The 13,892-nt window shown below is 43.2% G+C and overlaps 1 protein-coding gene across 3 annotated transcripts in view; it reads left to right on the top strand.

Moving 5' to 3' along the window:
• LOC147638085 (uncharacterized) overlaps window positions 1-13,892 on the top strand; it is a 71,550-nt gene that overhangs the window by 17,175 nt on the left and 40,483 nt on the right. Inside the window, exons 2-12 of one of the 3 annotated variants that reach the window (XM_086797970.1) lie at window positions 8,925-9,401; window positions 9,936-10,075; window positions 10,175-10,365; window positions 10,468-10,645; window positions 11,327-11,569; window positions 11,656-11,808; window positions 11,969-12,078; window positions 12,209-12,731; window positions 12,839-13,189; window positions 13,314-13,415; window positions 13,687-13,749. In XM_086797970.1, the coding sequence (XP_086654096.1) occupies window positions 8,990-9,401; window positions 9,936-10,075; window positions 10,175-10,365; window positions 10,468-10,645; window positions 11,327-11,569; window positions 11,656-11,808; window positions 11,969-12,078; window positions 12,209-12,731; window positions 12,839-13,189; window positions 13,314-13,415; window positions 13,687-13,749 (2,466 nt within the window). In that variant the 5' untranslated portion in view covers window positions 8,925-8,989. Of the gene's footprint in view, window positions 1-8,924; window positions 9,402-9,935; window positions 10,076-10,174; window positions 10,366-10,467; window positions 10,646-11,326; window positions 11,570-11,655; window positions 11,809-11,968; window positions 12,079-12,208; window positions 12,750-12,838; window positions 13,190-13,313; window positions 13,416-13,686; window positions 13,750-13,892 lie in introns of all 3 variants that reach the window. The other 2 variants (XM_086797969.1, XM_086797971.1) reach the window with 2 other exon arrangements.

Genomic DNA, 13,892 nt, shown 5'->3' with positions numbered 1-13,892 from the left:
GGTGGTCTACATGTGTTTTGCAGGTGGTAAAGTGTACCCAAAAACCCAATTTACAGCTTTATGGTTTCATATACTAATAATTATGGGTGCAGGTTCACACACACTTATAAGTGGCTGGACAATCTATAAGGTATTCAAATTGGGCATGACTTATTTAATACATGTGGCAGCCATAAGGTGGGCACCGGACTTCATTTATACCCATTTCTAGGAGGCGCCCCCTTTCTGGACCCAGAAAGCACACGTTTGAGCTATTTTTGGCGGGGAGCCCTTATTACTGGCAGAAAGACTTTGAGGAGGCGCCTGCTTTTCTGTGTGCATGGGAGCTGGTCGACCAGTTTTTGCAGCTGTGGGCAGCCTTTCTCACCATCCATTGCGACGGAAATCATGCAGGTGTATGGTAGAAGTTGGTCGACTGCTCCTGGGAGCCTTTCTGGCTGCTGGCCACCTGTTTACAGCTCTTAAAAAACTGCTGGTCAGAGCACAAAAAGAGGGGAGAAAGCTGGCCGATTAGAGTAGAGGGAGAGTCATCTTTTGCTGATTGGAGTCTTCCTCGAATGTGTGTTCTGCCAGGTGACCCCTTCTGTGGGTTTTGAGAGCTGGTCGACTGTTGTTAACAGCCCTATAAGGTTGGCCGACTAGTTCTATGAGCCAGACAGGAGGAAGATGAAGATGCAGAGCTGTCCTGGGCTGATGTGGGAGTGTTATGGGCTGTCCATGGTTGTCCTACATATGCTTTATGCCGGGAATGCTCACTTGTGCTGAGAATTGTCAGCAAATCCAGTTATGTTATGTTTTCTTGTCCTCTTTGACATGGATAGTTCTGAGGATGCCATCTCTCCGCAATTGGCTACCAAGATGAGCTGTACCTTGGTTCCTTATCATTTAGATGTGGATGGGTTTACCCCTGGTCTACGTACACACATCACTCATAAAGCTCAGCAATTTGAGTTTCAAGTTCAACGGGCCACCTTCTAGGGGGATTTCATTCTCCCCTCTTTTAGGGTGTGACATGATCCTCGAGACCCAGTGGTTTCGACAGTATGAACCCATTCTTGATTGGAGGCAGGACACTTCAACCATCGTTGAAGGTTTTTCCGAGCCTCATGATTCGCGGGGATTGGAGCATTCCTGGCACTCCACTCATTTCCCACATTCAGGCCCAACGAGCCATTAGAAAAGGAGCAGAGTGTGCGTTGCTATATGTCCGCTCTCAATGTAATGCAGTTCAAGTAGCATCCATAGGGGAGCAGCGGATGGCTAGTCTTTTGTTTCAATACAGCAACATCATGTTGCGAGACGACCTCCCACCCAGTGGACCATCACATAGAGGGTGTTCTTGGTTCAGAACCTCCAAGCAAGTTCCCCTACCACGTTTCTAACGCATTGGAGAGCGAGCTGGAGCAGCAGTTAGTCCAACTACTCCGGTCCGGATTTATCCAACCATCTTCATCACCTTTTGCTGCTCCCATTTTGTTTGTCGAAAAGAAGGATAAGTCCGCACGCTTATGTGCGAATTACAGGGCACTCAATAAGCTAACAGTGAAGAATAGATTCCCCATGCCCAAAATAGAGTACATCCTTGAACGATTCAACGGTGCAAAGATTTTTTCTAAGATTGATCTTAAGAGTGGCTATCATCAGGTTTGGATCTTCGAGGCCGACATTCCAAAATGACCTTTAGGACCGAGTGTGGCCACTACAGATTTGTGGTGATGTCACCATTGCACTAGTGACGTTCAACAAAATGATGTCTTGGGGTTTTTGGGATCTCATTGGCAAATGCGTCTGCATCTTCTTAGATGACATTCTTATCTTCTCAGGGATTGCAGAGTAGCATGAGCGAGATGTGGCACAGGTTTTGCAATTCCTGCAAGACAATGAGTTGTTTATCAATGCCAAGAAGAGTGAGTTTGGAGTACAGGAAATTCATTACCTAGGATACATCATCATTTCTTCAGGTATTAGGCTAGACCCTAGCATCCACATGGATAAGTTTTTTGTCCTTGCAGCACCTCTTACGGACTTCCTCAAGGGCGTGAAGACTTGTTGTCAAAAAGTGTCCGTTCTATGAACAAGCTTGCCACCAACAGCTTTTTGTTCCTTGTGAAAAACAGCCGAAGAAAAATTCAGCTTTGTGCCTATATTGTCAAACAATGCCCACCAAACTTGATAAATGTCCTTGGTACATTACATAAGTCCAGCCTGGATGTGAACCCACTTATAAGTTTACAAGTTTGCCCGCCCACATTATGATAGAAGTCGCCTAGCTTTGTAGTTTCAAAACGTGTCACATGCACTCTGCACTGTAGTGCATGGTGACAAGATGGCTCATTATCATCAGTGCAACATTGTACATTATTAGTACCTTTTTACGATGATAATTGTCGTACGCTGTGACCCCATTGTAATCCTCAGTCCAGGATAAGTCAGGCATGAGCTATGTAGGTCATTCTGAACCTTAGACAGTCAGTCAGTCAGTCCAAGTCCCTTAACCCACTTGAAGAGATGCATTCGTGCATGTAGAGTCAGTAGAAGCCTTAGAGTTTGCATCAGGACATGTGTGCAGTTATGCATATTATTCATTCCATATGCATATAGGTCATCTAGACCATTGCAGAAACCTTCAGATATCATCTAGCAATCATCAGTATTTATGCAGTATTATTCCCATATTTTTCAGCATTTTTTGGGCATTTTTACATCATTTATGTATTTTATTCAAGACAGATGCAGTCGGCCAGCTCTGTAGCCAGCCGACCAGCATCAGATGTCCATATAAATATCTTAGCATATCATCCATTATTCATTCAGATCATAATCAGCCTTGAAGCACTCATCGCCTAGAGCCTTCAGCACAAGGAGCATAAAGCGATTGCAGAATTCAGCCACATCAGCCTTCAGCGTTTTCCTCATCAGCATCTAGGAGCATCAACGCTTGAGCAATTCAGCCTTCAGTCAGTAAAACGTAGCATGTACAGCATTCAGCCTACAGATCCTCTTGCGTTTTCAGCATTCATACAGTTTTCAGCACCCTCATATGCATCGTTTTGCTACAGCCACTTGGTGAAGGTAAAACTCAGCATTCATAATCATTTTCAGCATTCATACATAGTCTAGAACAGTCCCAATCAGTCCCTTCTCTCAACCTATGTTTGCAGCCTTCCGATAGGCTACATCCATTGGGAAGAGTGCATAGGCTCGAGATTGGACATCATTGGTGCTTCTATAGCTGCGTACAGTTCAGCTTGACTCTTGGTTTTCCTAGATCTTGCATTTGGCTTATTGTCAGTCCACCGTCAGTCTCTTCAAAGTAATGATACTATTCCGGTAATGGGATAGGGGGCCCTTCAGTGGGTAATTCGGGACCCCATACGGTGTACAGTTTCCAACTCTCTCTCTCTCTCTCTCTCTCTCTCTCTCTCTCTCTCTCAATCTCTTAAAGTTTGAAGTCTTAAAGTGGATTGCTAAACTCGCGAAACTCAGGATACAGAAGACGGTGTGAGCATTTGTGTGACAGGATCCTCAAATTACGAATACTTCCGCTGCATGTTACAAAACGAGCTGAGAATCCTCAATTCTGAGCAAGAGAGCAATAGAAAAGCACACGTGGGAGCTTGGAGTGCCATGCAAGGTGCCCTTCTAGTTATGTGTACAGATCTAGATTAGTAACTCATGGAGTTCAAATAGGATGCCCGGATGTCCAAACTTGATAAATGTCCTTGGTACATTAAATAAGTCCAGGAATCCCGTCTTAGTCCCGAACAAGTGTGCACACACGTCCATAGGGTGACCAAGTATCCTTGGGCCCCATGAACATTCACAATCAAAATACCAAGCATTGTCCAAGTAGACAAAATATGTCACACAAATAAAACAAAAGCCAACAGACACATGGCTATGCAAAATGTTACTGGAAAAATTGCCCATCGTCTCATCAGTACACCTGGAAGTCTTTCGTTGTGTACAACGCGAAGACCAGAGCATCATGAACACCATCCATGCAAATCTTGGGCACTCACGGGCACCACCTGTCTTGAGTAAACCCATACATGTCAGACTCCTCAAGAGTACCACGCATGTACATGTCAAGCGGTAAAAATTGGAGATGGTGACACCCTGTACGGCTAGTAACCTATGTGTCTTTGCTTTGCCCTGCACAAACTATGCGCTACAGACTCTGTTGCTCTACTGCTCGCCATACTGAATTGTGAACATAGAGTTCAGTCCACTCAGCAAAAGGAGAATAGAAAAGCGCAACAAAACCCAACTGTAGCTGAGCGAAGATGAAAAAAAAGACAAGGGTTTTTTGTAAGCCTAGCGGGGCGTGCAGTGACAGACTCAACCACGTGTCCAAGAGATAAAATATAAAGAGAGGGGAGAGAGAAAAGGGAATGGGGGTCTTGCATAGTACACCACATTGAGTGGGGAACAAGCCCTGCCCCCTTTCAAGAATTTATTCAGGAACAATCCACGGGCACGCTGGCTAGGATCAATACAATCAATGAATACAAAACAAACAAATATGCTGATGTAGGGTATCCAAGTCGATGTCGATGTCGACGTACAAAGATCTATGATGTCGAGCACACCACGGGGATGATCCACAAGTATCTCTCCCGGACTAGTACCAAATCCAAATATCCAAATCCAAATCCAAGTCCAAGTCCAAGTCCAAGTCCAAGTCCAAGTCCAAATCCAAGTCCAAGTTCCATAATCAAGTTTCATGTTTATGTCCAAGCTTCATGCCCAACCTATACGTCCAAGTTCCATGTTTATGTCCAAGCTTCATGTTCCATGTCCAAGCTCTATGCCCAAGTTCTCCATGTTCTTCATGTTCCAAGTCCAAGAAACACTCGCTCATCCCATGAGTAATCTCCACAACTCCTATACCCTTGTCCATGAAGAAAACCATGGAAAAGCTCTTTCTCACAAGAAAACTGATAAAAAACCTGTTTTAATGGTTTTTGGGTGATAAAAACATCCAAAAAATAGTTTTTAGGGTTTTTGGAACAATTTTAGGGTTTCTGAAATTTCTGTCCATACATGCGTCCGTATCGCCCATGCATATGCCCATACGAGCCTAGGGCTGACCGTACATCTAAAAAGCAAGTTGAAGAAGGTGTTGATGGCGAAGAAGAAACTCGTCATGATCATAATGATGTCCACACACACTCCACGATCTCCTTCAATCTTCAATGATCTTGTTCATGGTACTACAAGAGAAGTCCAATCCTTTTTATACTTGTAAGAGACCCTGCTTTTTGCCAAAAAGCCTTTATGCTTTTGCTTTGCCTTTTTACGCTTTGCTTTTTTCTTTTTGCCTTTGCTTTTGCTCTTTTTACTTTTATTAATAAAATATTACTCAACTTTTGGTGCTTTGCTTTTCAGGCTTTAAGGCCTTGCTTTTTGGTCTTAGAGCTGCTTTTTGAGAAAGCGCCTTTTAGCTTTTTGGTCCGGCTCAGTCTCCTGTTTCCAATCGTGCCCTTGGCTCGTGGTCAACCTTGTTTGACTTTTTGCTTTTTCTTGCTTTTTGACCAAGAATGGTGCTTTTTCTTAATCATTCATGTCCAAGTTTCATGCCCAACGTATATGTCCAAGCTTCATGTTCCATGTCCAAGCTCTATGCCCAAGTTCTCCATGTCCAACCTATATGTTCAAGTCCAAGAAACACTCGCTCATCCCATGAGTAATCTCCACAACTCTTATAGCCTTGTCCATGAAGAAAACCATGGAAAAGCTCTCTCTCGCAAGAAAACTGATATAAAACCTATTTTAATGGTTTTTGGGCAATAAAAACATCCAAAAAACAGTTTTTAGGGTTTCTAAAATCTATGTCCGTACATTTCCGCACAGGTCCGTACATGTCCGTACATGCGTCCGTATCGCCCATGCATATGCCCATACGAGTCTAGGGCTGACCGTATGTCACATGCACTCTGCACTATAGTGCATGGTGACAAACTGGCTCATCATCATCATTGCAACATTGTAACAATATTAGTACCATTTAGGATGATATTTGTTGTATGCCGTGACCCCATTGTAATCCTCAGTCTAGGATAAGTCAGGCACGAGCTACGTAGGTCATTCTGAGCCATAGCAAGTCAGTCAGTCAGTCTAAGTCTCTTAACCCACTTAAAGAGACGCATTCATGCATATACAGTCAATAGAAACCTTAGTGTTTGCATTAGAAAGCATCCTGCATATTGCACATCATTTATGCATAGCATCTAGACCATTGCAGGAATCCCAGATATCATCCAGTATTTATCAAGATATTCATTAGGATTTTTTTGGGTATTTTTTCCATCATTTTCAGCATTTTATACACATTTATGCATTTATTATTGGACATGAGCAGTCGGCCAGCTCAGGAGCCAGCCGACTGGCTCCATGAGTCCATATAAATAGAATCCTTGCATCATCATTCATTCATTCCATCATATTCAGCCAACAGCACTCACGCGCATCATATTCAGCCTTGCATTTAGTTCAGTCCCATGTGTTTTGTAGCAGCGTGTCATCCTATAGCAAGAGGAGCATCAACGCTTGTGCATTCAACCCTCCATCAGCAAACGCAGTAGTTCTCAGCATTCAGCCATCAATATAAACCTTGCGTTTTTTGCATCCATACAGTTTTCAGCATTCATCCATTCATCGTTTTGCTCCAACCACTTGGTGAAGGTAAAACACAGCATTCATATTCATTTACAGCATTCATACTCAGTCTAGAACAATCCCAAATAGCCCCTCTCTCAGCCCTAGCTTTGCATCCCTTCCTCATTCCATTGGGAAGAGTGCATAGGCTCGAGATTGGACATCTATAGCAGTGTACAGTTCAGCCCAACACTTGGTCTTCAGAGGTCTTGCGTTTGGCTTATCGTCAGTCACACCATCAGTCTCTTTAAAGATAATAAAGCAAATACTATCTCGGTAACGGGATAGGGGGCCCTTCAGTGGGTAATTTGGGACCCCATACGGTGTATAGTTCCCATCTCTCTCTCTCATATCTCTCTAAAGTTTGAAGTATTAAAGTGGATTGCTAAACTGGCGAAACTCAGGATACAGAATACGGTGTGAGCATTTGTGTGACAGGATCCTCCAATACGAATACTTCCGCTGCATGTTACACCGTACATCTGAAAAGCAAGTTGGAGAAGGTGTTGATGGCGAAGAAGAAACTCTTCATGATCATATGATGTCCACACACACTCCACGATCTCCTTCAATCTTCAATGATCTTGTTCATGGTACTACAAGAGAAGTCCAATCCTTTTTATACTTGTAAGAGACCCTGCTTTTTGCCAAAAAGCCTTCATGCTTTTTATGCTTTGCTTTTCTCTTTTTGCCTTTGCTTTTGCTCTTTTTACTTTTATCAATAAAATATTACTCAACTTTTGGTGCTTTGCTTTTCAGGCTTTAAGGCCTTGCTTTTTGGCCTTAGAGCTACTTTTTGAGAAAGCGCCTTTTAGCTTTTTGGTCCAGCTCAGTCTCTTGTTTCCAATGGTGCCCTTGGCTCACGGTTAACCTTGTTTGACTTTTTGCTTTTTCTTGCTTTTTGACCAAGAATGGTGCTTTTTCTTAATCAATCCTTAATACTTATGGACCCTGTCCCCATGTCTTCTTCCACTTGTCTCGTGTACGGGCATGGATTTCATCATGTCAAATAGAGCTAGGAGGGCCAAATAGTTATAGTTTCCATTGTTTTAGGGTTTCAAGGATTCTAGGACAGCATACCTCCCCCAATCACTGATACACATACCTCTCTCTCTCTCTCTCTCTCTCTCTCTCATAGGTCATTATGGCCTTTTGAAGACGTTAATATAACATTTCATTTCATTTCATTTTCTCTCTCTCTTTGCACATAATCCACAAGTTCCCTCATGCAACCCTAAGAACATAGCAGTTACCAGATTTGCAAGCCAAACAAGAGCATAGTGACCGAGAGATACCTAGACAAGGCAACTAGTAACAACACATGATAGACACACAATCCTTATGTTCTCTGCTTCCGTGATCGGGCAGGTTTGATACCAACTGTAAAGCCCCCATAGGACCACCTGATACACAAGTTAACACACAAGGTTAGTACATATAGAAGGGATAGGAAAACTCACCTCCCAACCGCAGATTGCATTAGGAATCGCTCCTGAGCTAGGGGCTAGGGTTTCACTCCCCACATGCCATGCCAGTCAGCCCTAGCGTCCCGTACCACCAGAGCTTGTCCTAAGGGACCTTCGGCAAGATTGCATGTGAACCGCCATGTCCATGGTAGGAGTCTGGTCCAAGCACATACCTTCAGCCAAGTGCTACGACTGAATGAATCACAATAACTCATAAGTCACTATAGAACCCAAGCCACCCGTATCTGCGTGCTCTTCCCCTAATCTCAGGGCCTCCTAACCTGCCATATTAAGCCCTAATCCCAAGGACTAGTGTTAGGTAAGTAACAAAGAGGGTGGGTAGGAAACAAGAGGAGCAAGGAACAGGCCAAGAGCAGCCAGAGGATCGAAGAAATAAAGCAGCTGAAAATAACTGGCAAGGACGTTTGGCTTGTTTTGGGCTGTCCCAGGCCCGGGCAGCTAGGCCACAGAACTTGGGGATACATGAGCATATATGCTTATACATGTGCCATAATTGTGTGTTTAATACATGACATGTGTTTGTGGTATTTAGACTTTAGGTTACTACTTTGCTTGTCTAGAGCCCGCTGCCCATGTTTGTTTTGTTTATATCTCGAACAAATGCACGGTGACTCATTATACTGCATTGTTGCTTGGTTCTGGAACAATGTGATACTGGGATTTTCTAGTCTTATTCTAAACTTAAACAACAGCAAGAGTTTAAAAACTGTGTTCTTACCGGGTATTGATACTGAGACTTCTTCTGTTGGTTACTGTGCACAAACATTTTGACAAAAGGTATTCATTAGGTGAACACTCTCAAGTAGCAGCAGCAGCAACTTGGTGTAACTGAAAATAGAAGCATGAGTCAGCCACAGATGCAGCATAGGCCTTCTGTGGCCAACGGAGGGAATCGTCGCTACCGAGATCTCGGCAACCGCCCTGAAAGTTTCCGAAATGATTATCAAAACTACAGGTCTTTGAGGTCCGGATCAAGCAACAACACAGGCACAGAAGGTGTTGGGCAGTCAGGTCACCATCATTTCAGCCATGCAAATAGTAATTATACTGGCCAAGCTGGCAGCTCTAAGCCTGCTGGAGATAAGGTAGAATCATTTGTACAGGGTGAAAGCAGAGATGGGGGTCAGGGGCCTTTGGGTCAGCACCTAATGTATTTGACAGCATGCTTGATCGGCCAGCCTGTTGAAGTTCAGGTGAAAAATGGGTCCATCTATTCAGGGGTCTTTCACACAGCAAATGCTGAAAAAGACTACGGTTTGTCTTTAATGCCATGGCTTTCAAAAATACAGGGCAGCATTCAATACTATTTCAACTGAACTAATGCAGTGCTGTAATAATATCCTGGGTCGTTAATACTGTTATATGTGTTTTGACTAGTGCATTGCTTCTTTGTTTCAAAGATGCTAACAGATAGACCTGGCTTTAGAAGCTATTGTATGAGTCTTTCTTTGCAAATCCCATCATGTGAGTGGATGATGTAATATTCATGGTTTGTATGTTTGTGTGTAAATATATTTATGTATGTAATGTATGCTATGTATGTATATATGTTTGATGCAATGTATGTAATGTGTGTGATTATGTGTATGTGTGCATGTACAACTGCGCATGCGCGTGTGTGCATATGAATGTATGTATACATGTGTGGTCATTCTAGATGAAAGCTGATGTATGTGTATCTTCAATAATGTTCTAACTTCTCATAGAGAAAGAGAATCAAATTGTCTTGTCTACATACACCTCTATGTCTACCTATTAAGTGGATAAAGCCAGGGCCTGTTGAAACAGGTATTGTGTTAAAAATGGCACGGCTTATAAGAGATGGTTTGCCGAGGGGAGGAAAGAGTGATGCTGTCAAAGATTTAGCAAGGCGGCCTGTAAAAACCTTTATTATATATGCAAAGGATCTTGTGCAAATTATTGCAAAGGTAGACAATTAGCATGCTGAATTGTCCAGCTCCTGTCGCCTTTTGTTTAAAGCTTGTTCATTTTTTGAAAATAAATAATTGCATTTTTCTTTTCTGCAGGATGTTCCCGTAAGCGGAGAAATGCTGCAAAACGGTAGGGCTCGTGAAACCCGTGCAGAGATTGTTACTGATTCAATTTTGTCACAGGGTAGGCATGGAGAGGTAGAGCGAGAACTTAAACCTTGGACTCCTGACAAGGATGATCCAAAAGATTTAGGACTGGAATCTACATTCCAAAACACTTGGAACAGGTGAGAGTTTGTAGAAGCTTCTTGGGACGGCAAGATACCGGGTTGTAATTTGATGTGCTATTGACACATTTTATTGACTCAATCTTGTCTACGGATTGCCAGGAATTGGGACCAATTTGAGATCAACAAAACTTTATTTGGTGTTGAAAGCACATTTGATGAGGAACTATACACCACAAAGCTGGAAAGGGGTCCTCAAATGCGAGAACGGGAGAGAGAAGCGTGGCGGATTGCCCGCGAGATTGAAGGACAGAGCACAAAGAATCTTCATTTAGCCGAGGTAAAGTACAGTGAACTCAGGGGCTTTACATTTCTCCGATGGGGATGGTTTTTAAACCCCTTTAGTGAAACATACATGAGAAGATTAGGGTAGCCTGACACTGTAGCATGAGAATTACATTATTTAAACATTGTTAGGCAAATCCATAACTACCCAAGAAGGGGAAGACTAGCTCACCTCCTAGCCTTAGCTCAGGAGCTCCCCCAAGCCTGAGGCTAGACCAACACCTGCCGTGACTTCTCATCCATGTTTTGGTGTCGTGTACCCACCAGAACTCAGCCTCCAGTGTTAGGCTTGAGCCTGGCAATGGCCTAGTTCTAGGTCCTAACTTCCCATGTGTTCTTCCCATGATGGAAGTCCCCATTACTGAGCCTCTACTCACTTATATATCCTTATTAAGTGAGCTGTTCTTAACTTATAAGTCACTTAACACAGGGATTCACTTATAACTTACTAGTACAGAATTAGTTTCATTAAACCACCATTAGTGCTATTAACTGGCATTAGCCTAGTCTCATCCTTGGTTGATTAAATTGTTTGTGGGGACAAAGCACCTAGCCTCATACAAATGAAGTGTTTTTAAAATTTTGAAATGGCTTGCTGACACCTGAACAGTATTTTGTGTTTTAGGTCTAGAGTCTACTGTAGAGTTTTCAATGTTGTGTTTTTCCGGTCTTTCAGGAAAGAGGTGTGCGCTTGACCAAGGAATTTGAACTACTGGATGAAGAGAGTAGATTCTCATCTGTACTGCGTTCAACTGAAGATGTTGGCGAAGAAAATGAGGATCTAAATGTTGATGAAACTTTTGGAAACTCTTTTGATCATATGGATGCTGGTTCTACTGAACGTGAGTCCAGTCCAAAAAAAGTAGGTGAAGCAGAGAGTAGTAGAATGAACAGGTCTTCTTCTGCCATTTTAATTGAGGTAATTAGTTCTTGAAGTTTTATTTGGATTAGTTCTAATTATTTTTGATTAATGAAGTTAAAATAACACGTCCTGCTTTTTTGCAGCCAAAGAATTTATCAATAAAAAGGGATCCGTCTCTTGCAGTACAGGGCCCCATTTCAGTTTCAATAGATATGCACGAGGAAAGTGTGGGTGTTATGCACAAGGAGACATTGCCGCATGTGGTGGTTGGGGATCGAAGCAAGAGCATTACAAAGGTAGGTTGGCTAAGCCTAAAGTGCTGTGGCTAAGCAACTATTGGTTGTGGGATGAATTCTATATATACATGGACATGTAGTGTGCGTGTGTGTGTGCCATTACTAAAGACTAGTTTTGCTTCTTTGTCTAAACGCATTACTATTTTTGTGGTGATCAAAGGTTGGCGGATTGCCCTCGCCATTGGTTTCCCCGCTGATAGGGGATACAACAAGCATTCAGGCTCTTAATTTGGATCCTGGGTGTCCACAAGTTACTGAAGATGTTTACAGGTTTGTATCTTAGTGCACAAGCTGCAAGGTTAAGTTTGAACAAGGAGGAAGTTTTAGAAGGATTCCAAATATATGTGGCTTGGTTTTCATTATATAAGATGGAATTTCACGACAAATCTTGCCTTGGCAGAGAGTTCAATGAGTTCAGGCAGCAAGAGAATGCAAAACGAGGCAAGAAGCAGCGCGAAGACCAAGTAAATGAGCTGAAGTCCTTCAGTGAGAGCTTAAAAGATCTGACGGTAAGACAACACACGTCTGCAACGGCAGGCGGCACTCGTAAGACAGTAGCTGCATGTGCCCCCCCTGCATCCGCCTTACCTATTCCGACGAGTATTACCAGTTCTATCAGCACACTTCTTGGATCAGATGCTGGGACTTCCACTGCAATCCAAAGTCAGTTCACACCATCAGGTAGCACCCTGGAGTCGACGAGGGTCACAGCTAATGAAGTGGACTTCATTTCTGGGCTTTCTCAAGTAGAACTACCATCCACAAGTGGGGTACACCCCTCATCAATGCAAAATGTGGAAACTCGTATTTCTCCTTTAAATTCTGCTGCGTCAACGACGGCACCATCGTCTCCATCGTCTTCCTCGGGGGTTTCAACCGGTGCAGATTTCACCAAGAAATCTTCTTTGAATCCAAATGCCAAGGCAAGAAAGTTCAGAGAAGTTACTACACTACCAGCCTTTGTTTCTTGTTTTTTGATGGAAATTGAGGCCATTAATACGTGCTTATGTTTTTAACTGTTGTTTTTCAGGAATTCAAATTAAACCCAAATGCGAAGTCTTTCACTCCAAGCTTCACGCCTCTAAGGCCGCCTTCCCCAGTTGTTCAAGGGCCTGTATATGTCCCAGGGGTGATGCCGCCGGTTGCACCAATACAGGCTGTGCCTGTGGGTGTTGGTGTTAACCCTCTGCTACAACCAGCAGGGCAGCCGGCAACCAAATACACACCATATAACTCCGTGGCGGTAGCAGCGGCCTCAGGTGCAACCCCCTACTTGCCATCTCCAGGGATATACACATCTGGAGTATCAGGAACGGTGGTTCCACCTGCATTGGCAGGAGGGCAAACTACTATGAAAGTGCCACCTCAGCTGCAACAGCCAGTAAGTTTTGTGGGTTGGACCATCGGTGTTCTGTTTTCTTAACCAACACACTATGGAAAGGCAAACCTTGAAATCAACAACCCTTACTGCCAGGTAAAATGACATGTTCATTTTATATTAACAGGCAGCAGGGCATTCATACAGTTCACAACAGCCAATCAGATATACTTCCCAGGCTCCACCTGTGCAGCCAGCATCGACATATTTGCATCCTAGTGGTCAGCTGGTAAGGGTGGACACTTCAATTGCATACATAGTGTGTCACTTGTACTCTCATAAATGCCCTTAATTTTGTGTGTTCATGTTTGAAAGAGTTCTCAATTCAATAGCATGAACACAAAGAGGTTGATGTGCATGTGGCTAGACTCTAGAGTGTGTTGTAAAAGCTTGCTATTGAAATGTGAAAGCTTGCAGTGTTGTGTCTTTAATACAAGTCATTGGCATTGCATGTTTTGAGAATTCTCTGGACAATGAGTATTTGATTTTCTGGCCTCCAGTACTCGCAACAAATGATGTTTGGTCAGCCTGGGCAAGTTGTCTACTTTCAGCCTTATCCACAGGTATGCTGTATTTTTATCTATTGTTCTACAAGAGGGGCGCAGTACCCAGCAAACATTGGGGCATTGCTTTTTGTGTGTGTGTGTGTGTGTGTGTGTGAGAGAGAGAGAGAGAGAGAGAGAGAGAACTCGGCCTATGAGACAAA

This window comes from Cibotium barometz, chromosome 5 (genome assembly GCF_041138505.1).
Source record: "Cibotium barometz isolate CiBa-2024 chromosome 5, ASM4113850v1, whole genome shotgun sequence".
Lineage (NCBI taxonomy): Eukaryota > Viridiplantae > Streptophyta > Polypodiopsida > Cyatheales > Cibotiaceae > Cibotium > Cibotium barometz.
The sequence above is the reverse complement of the archived record's forward strand: the minus strand, read 5'-3'. Positions and strand labels throughout refer to the sequence as shown.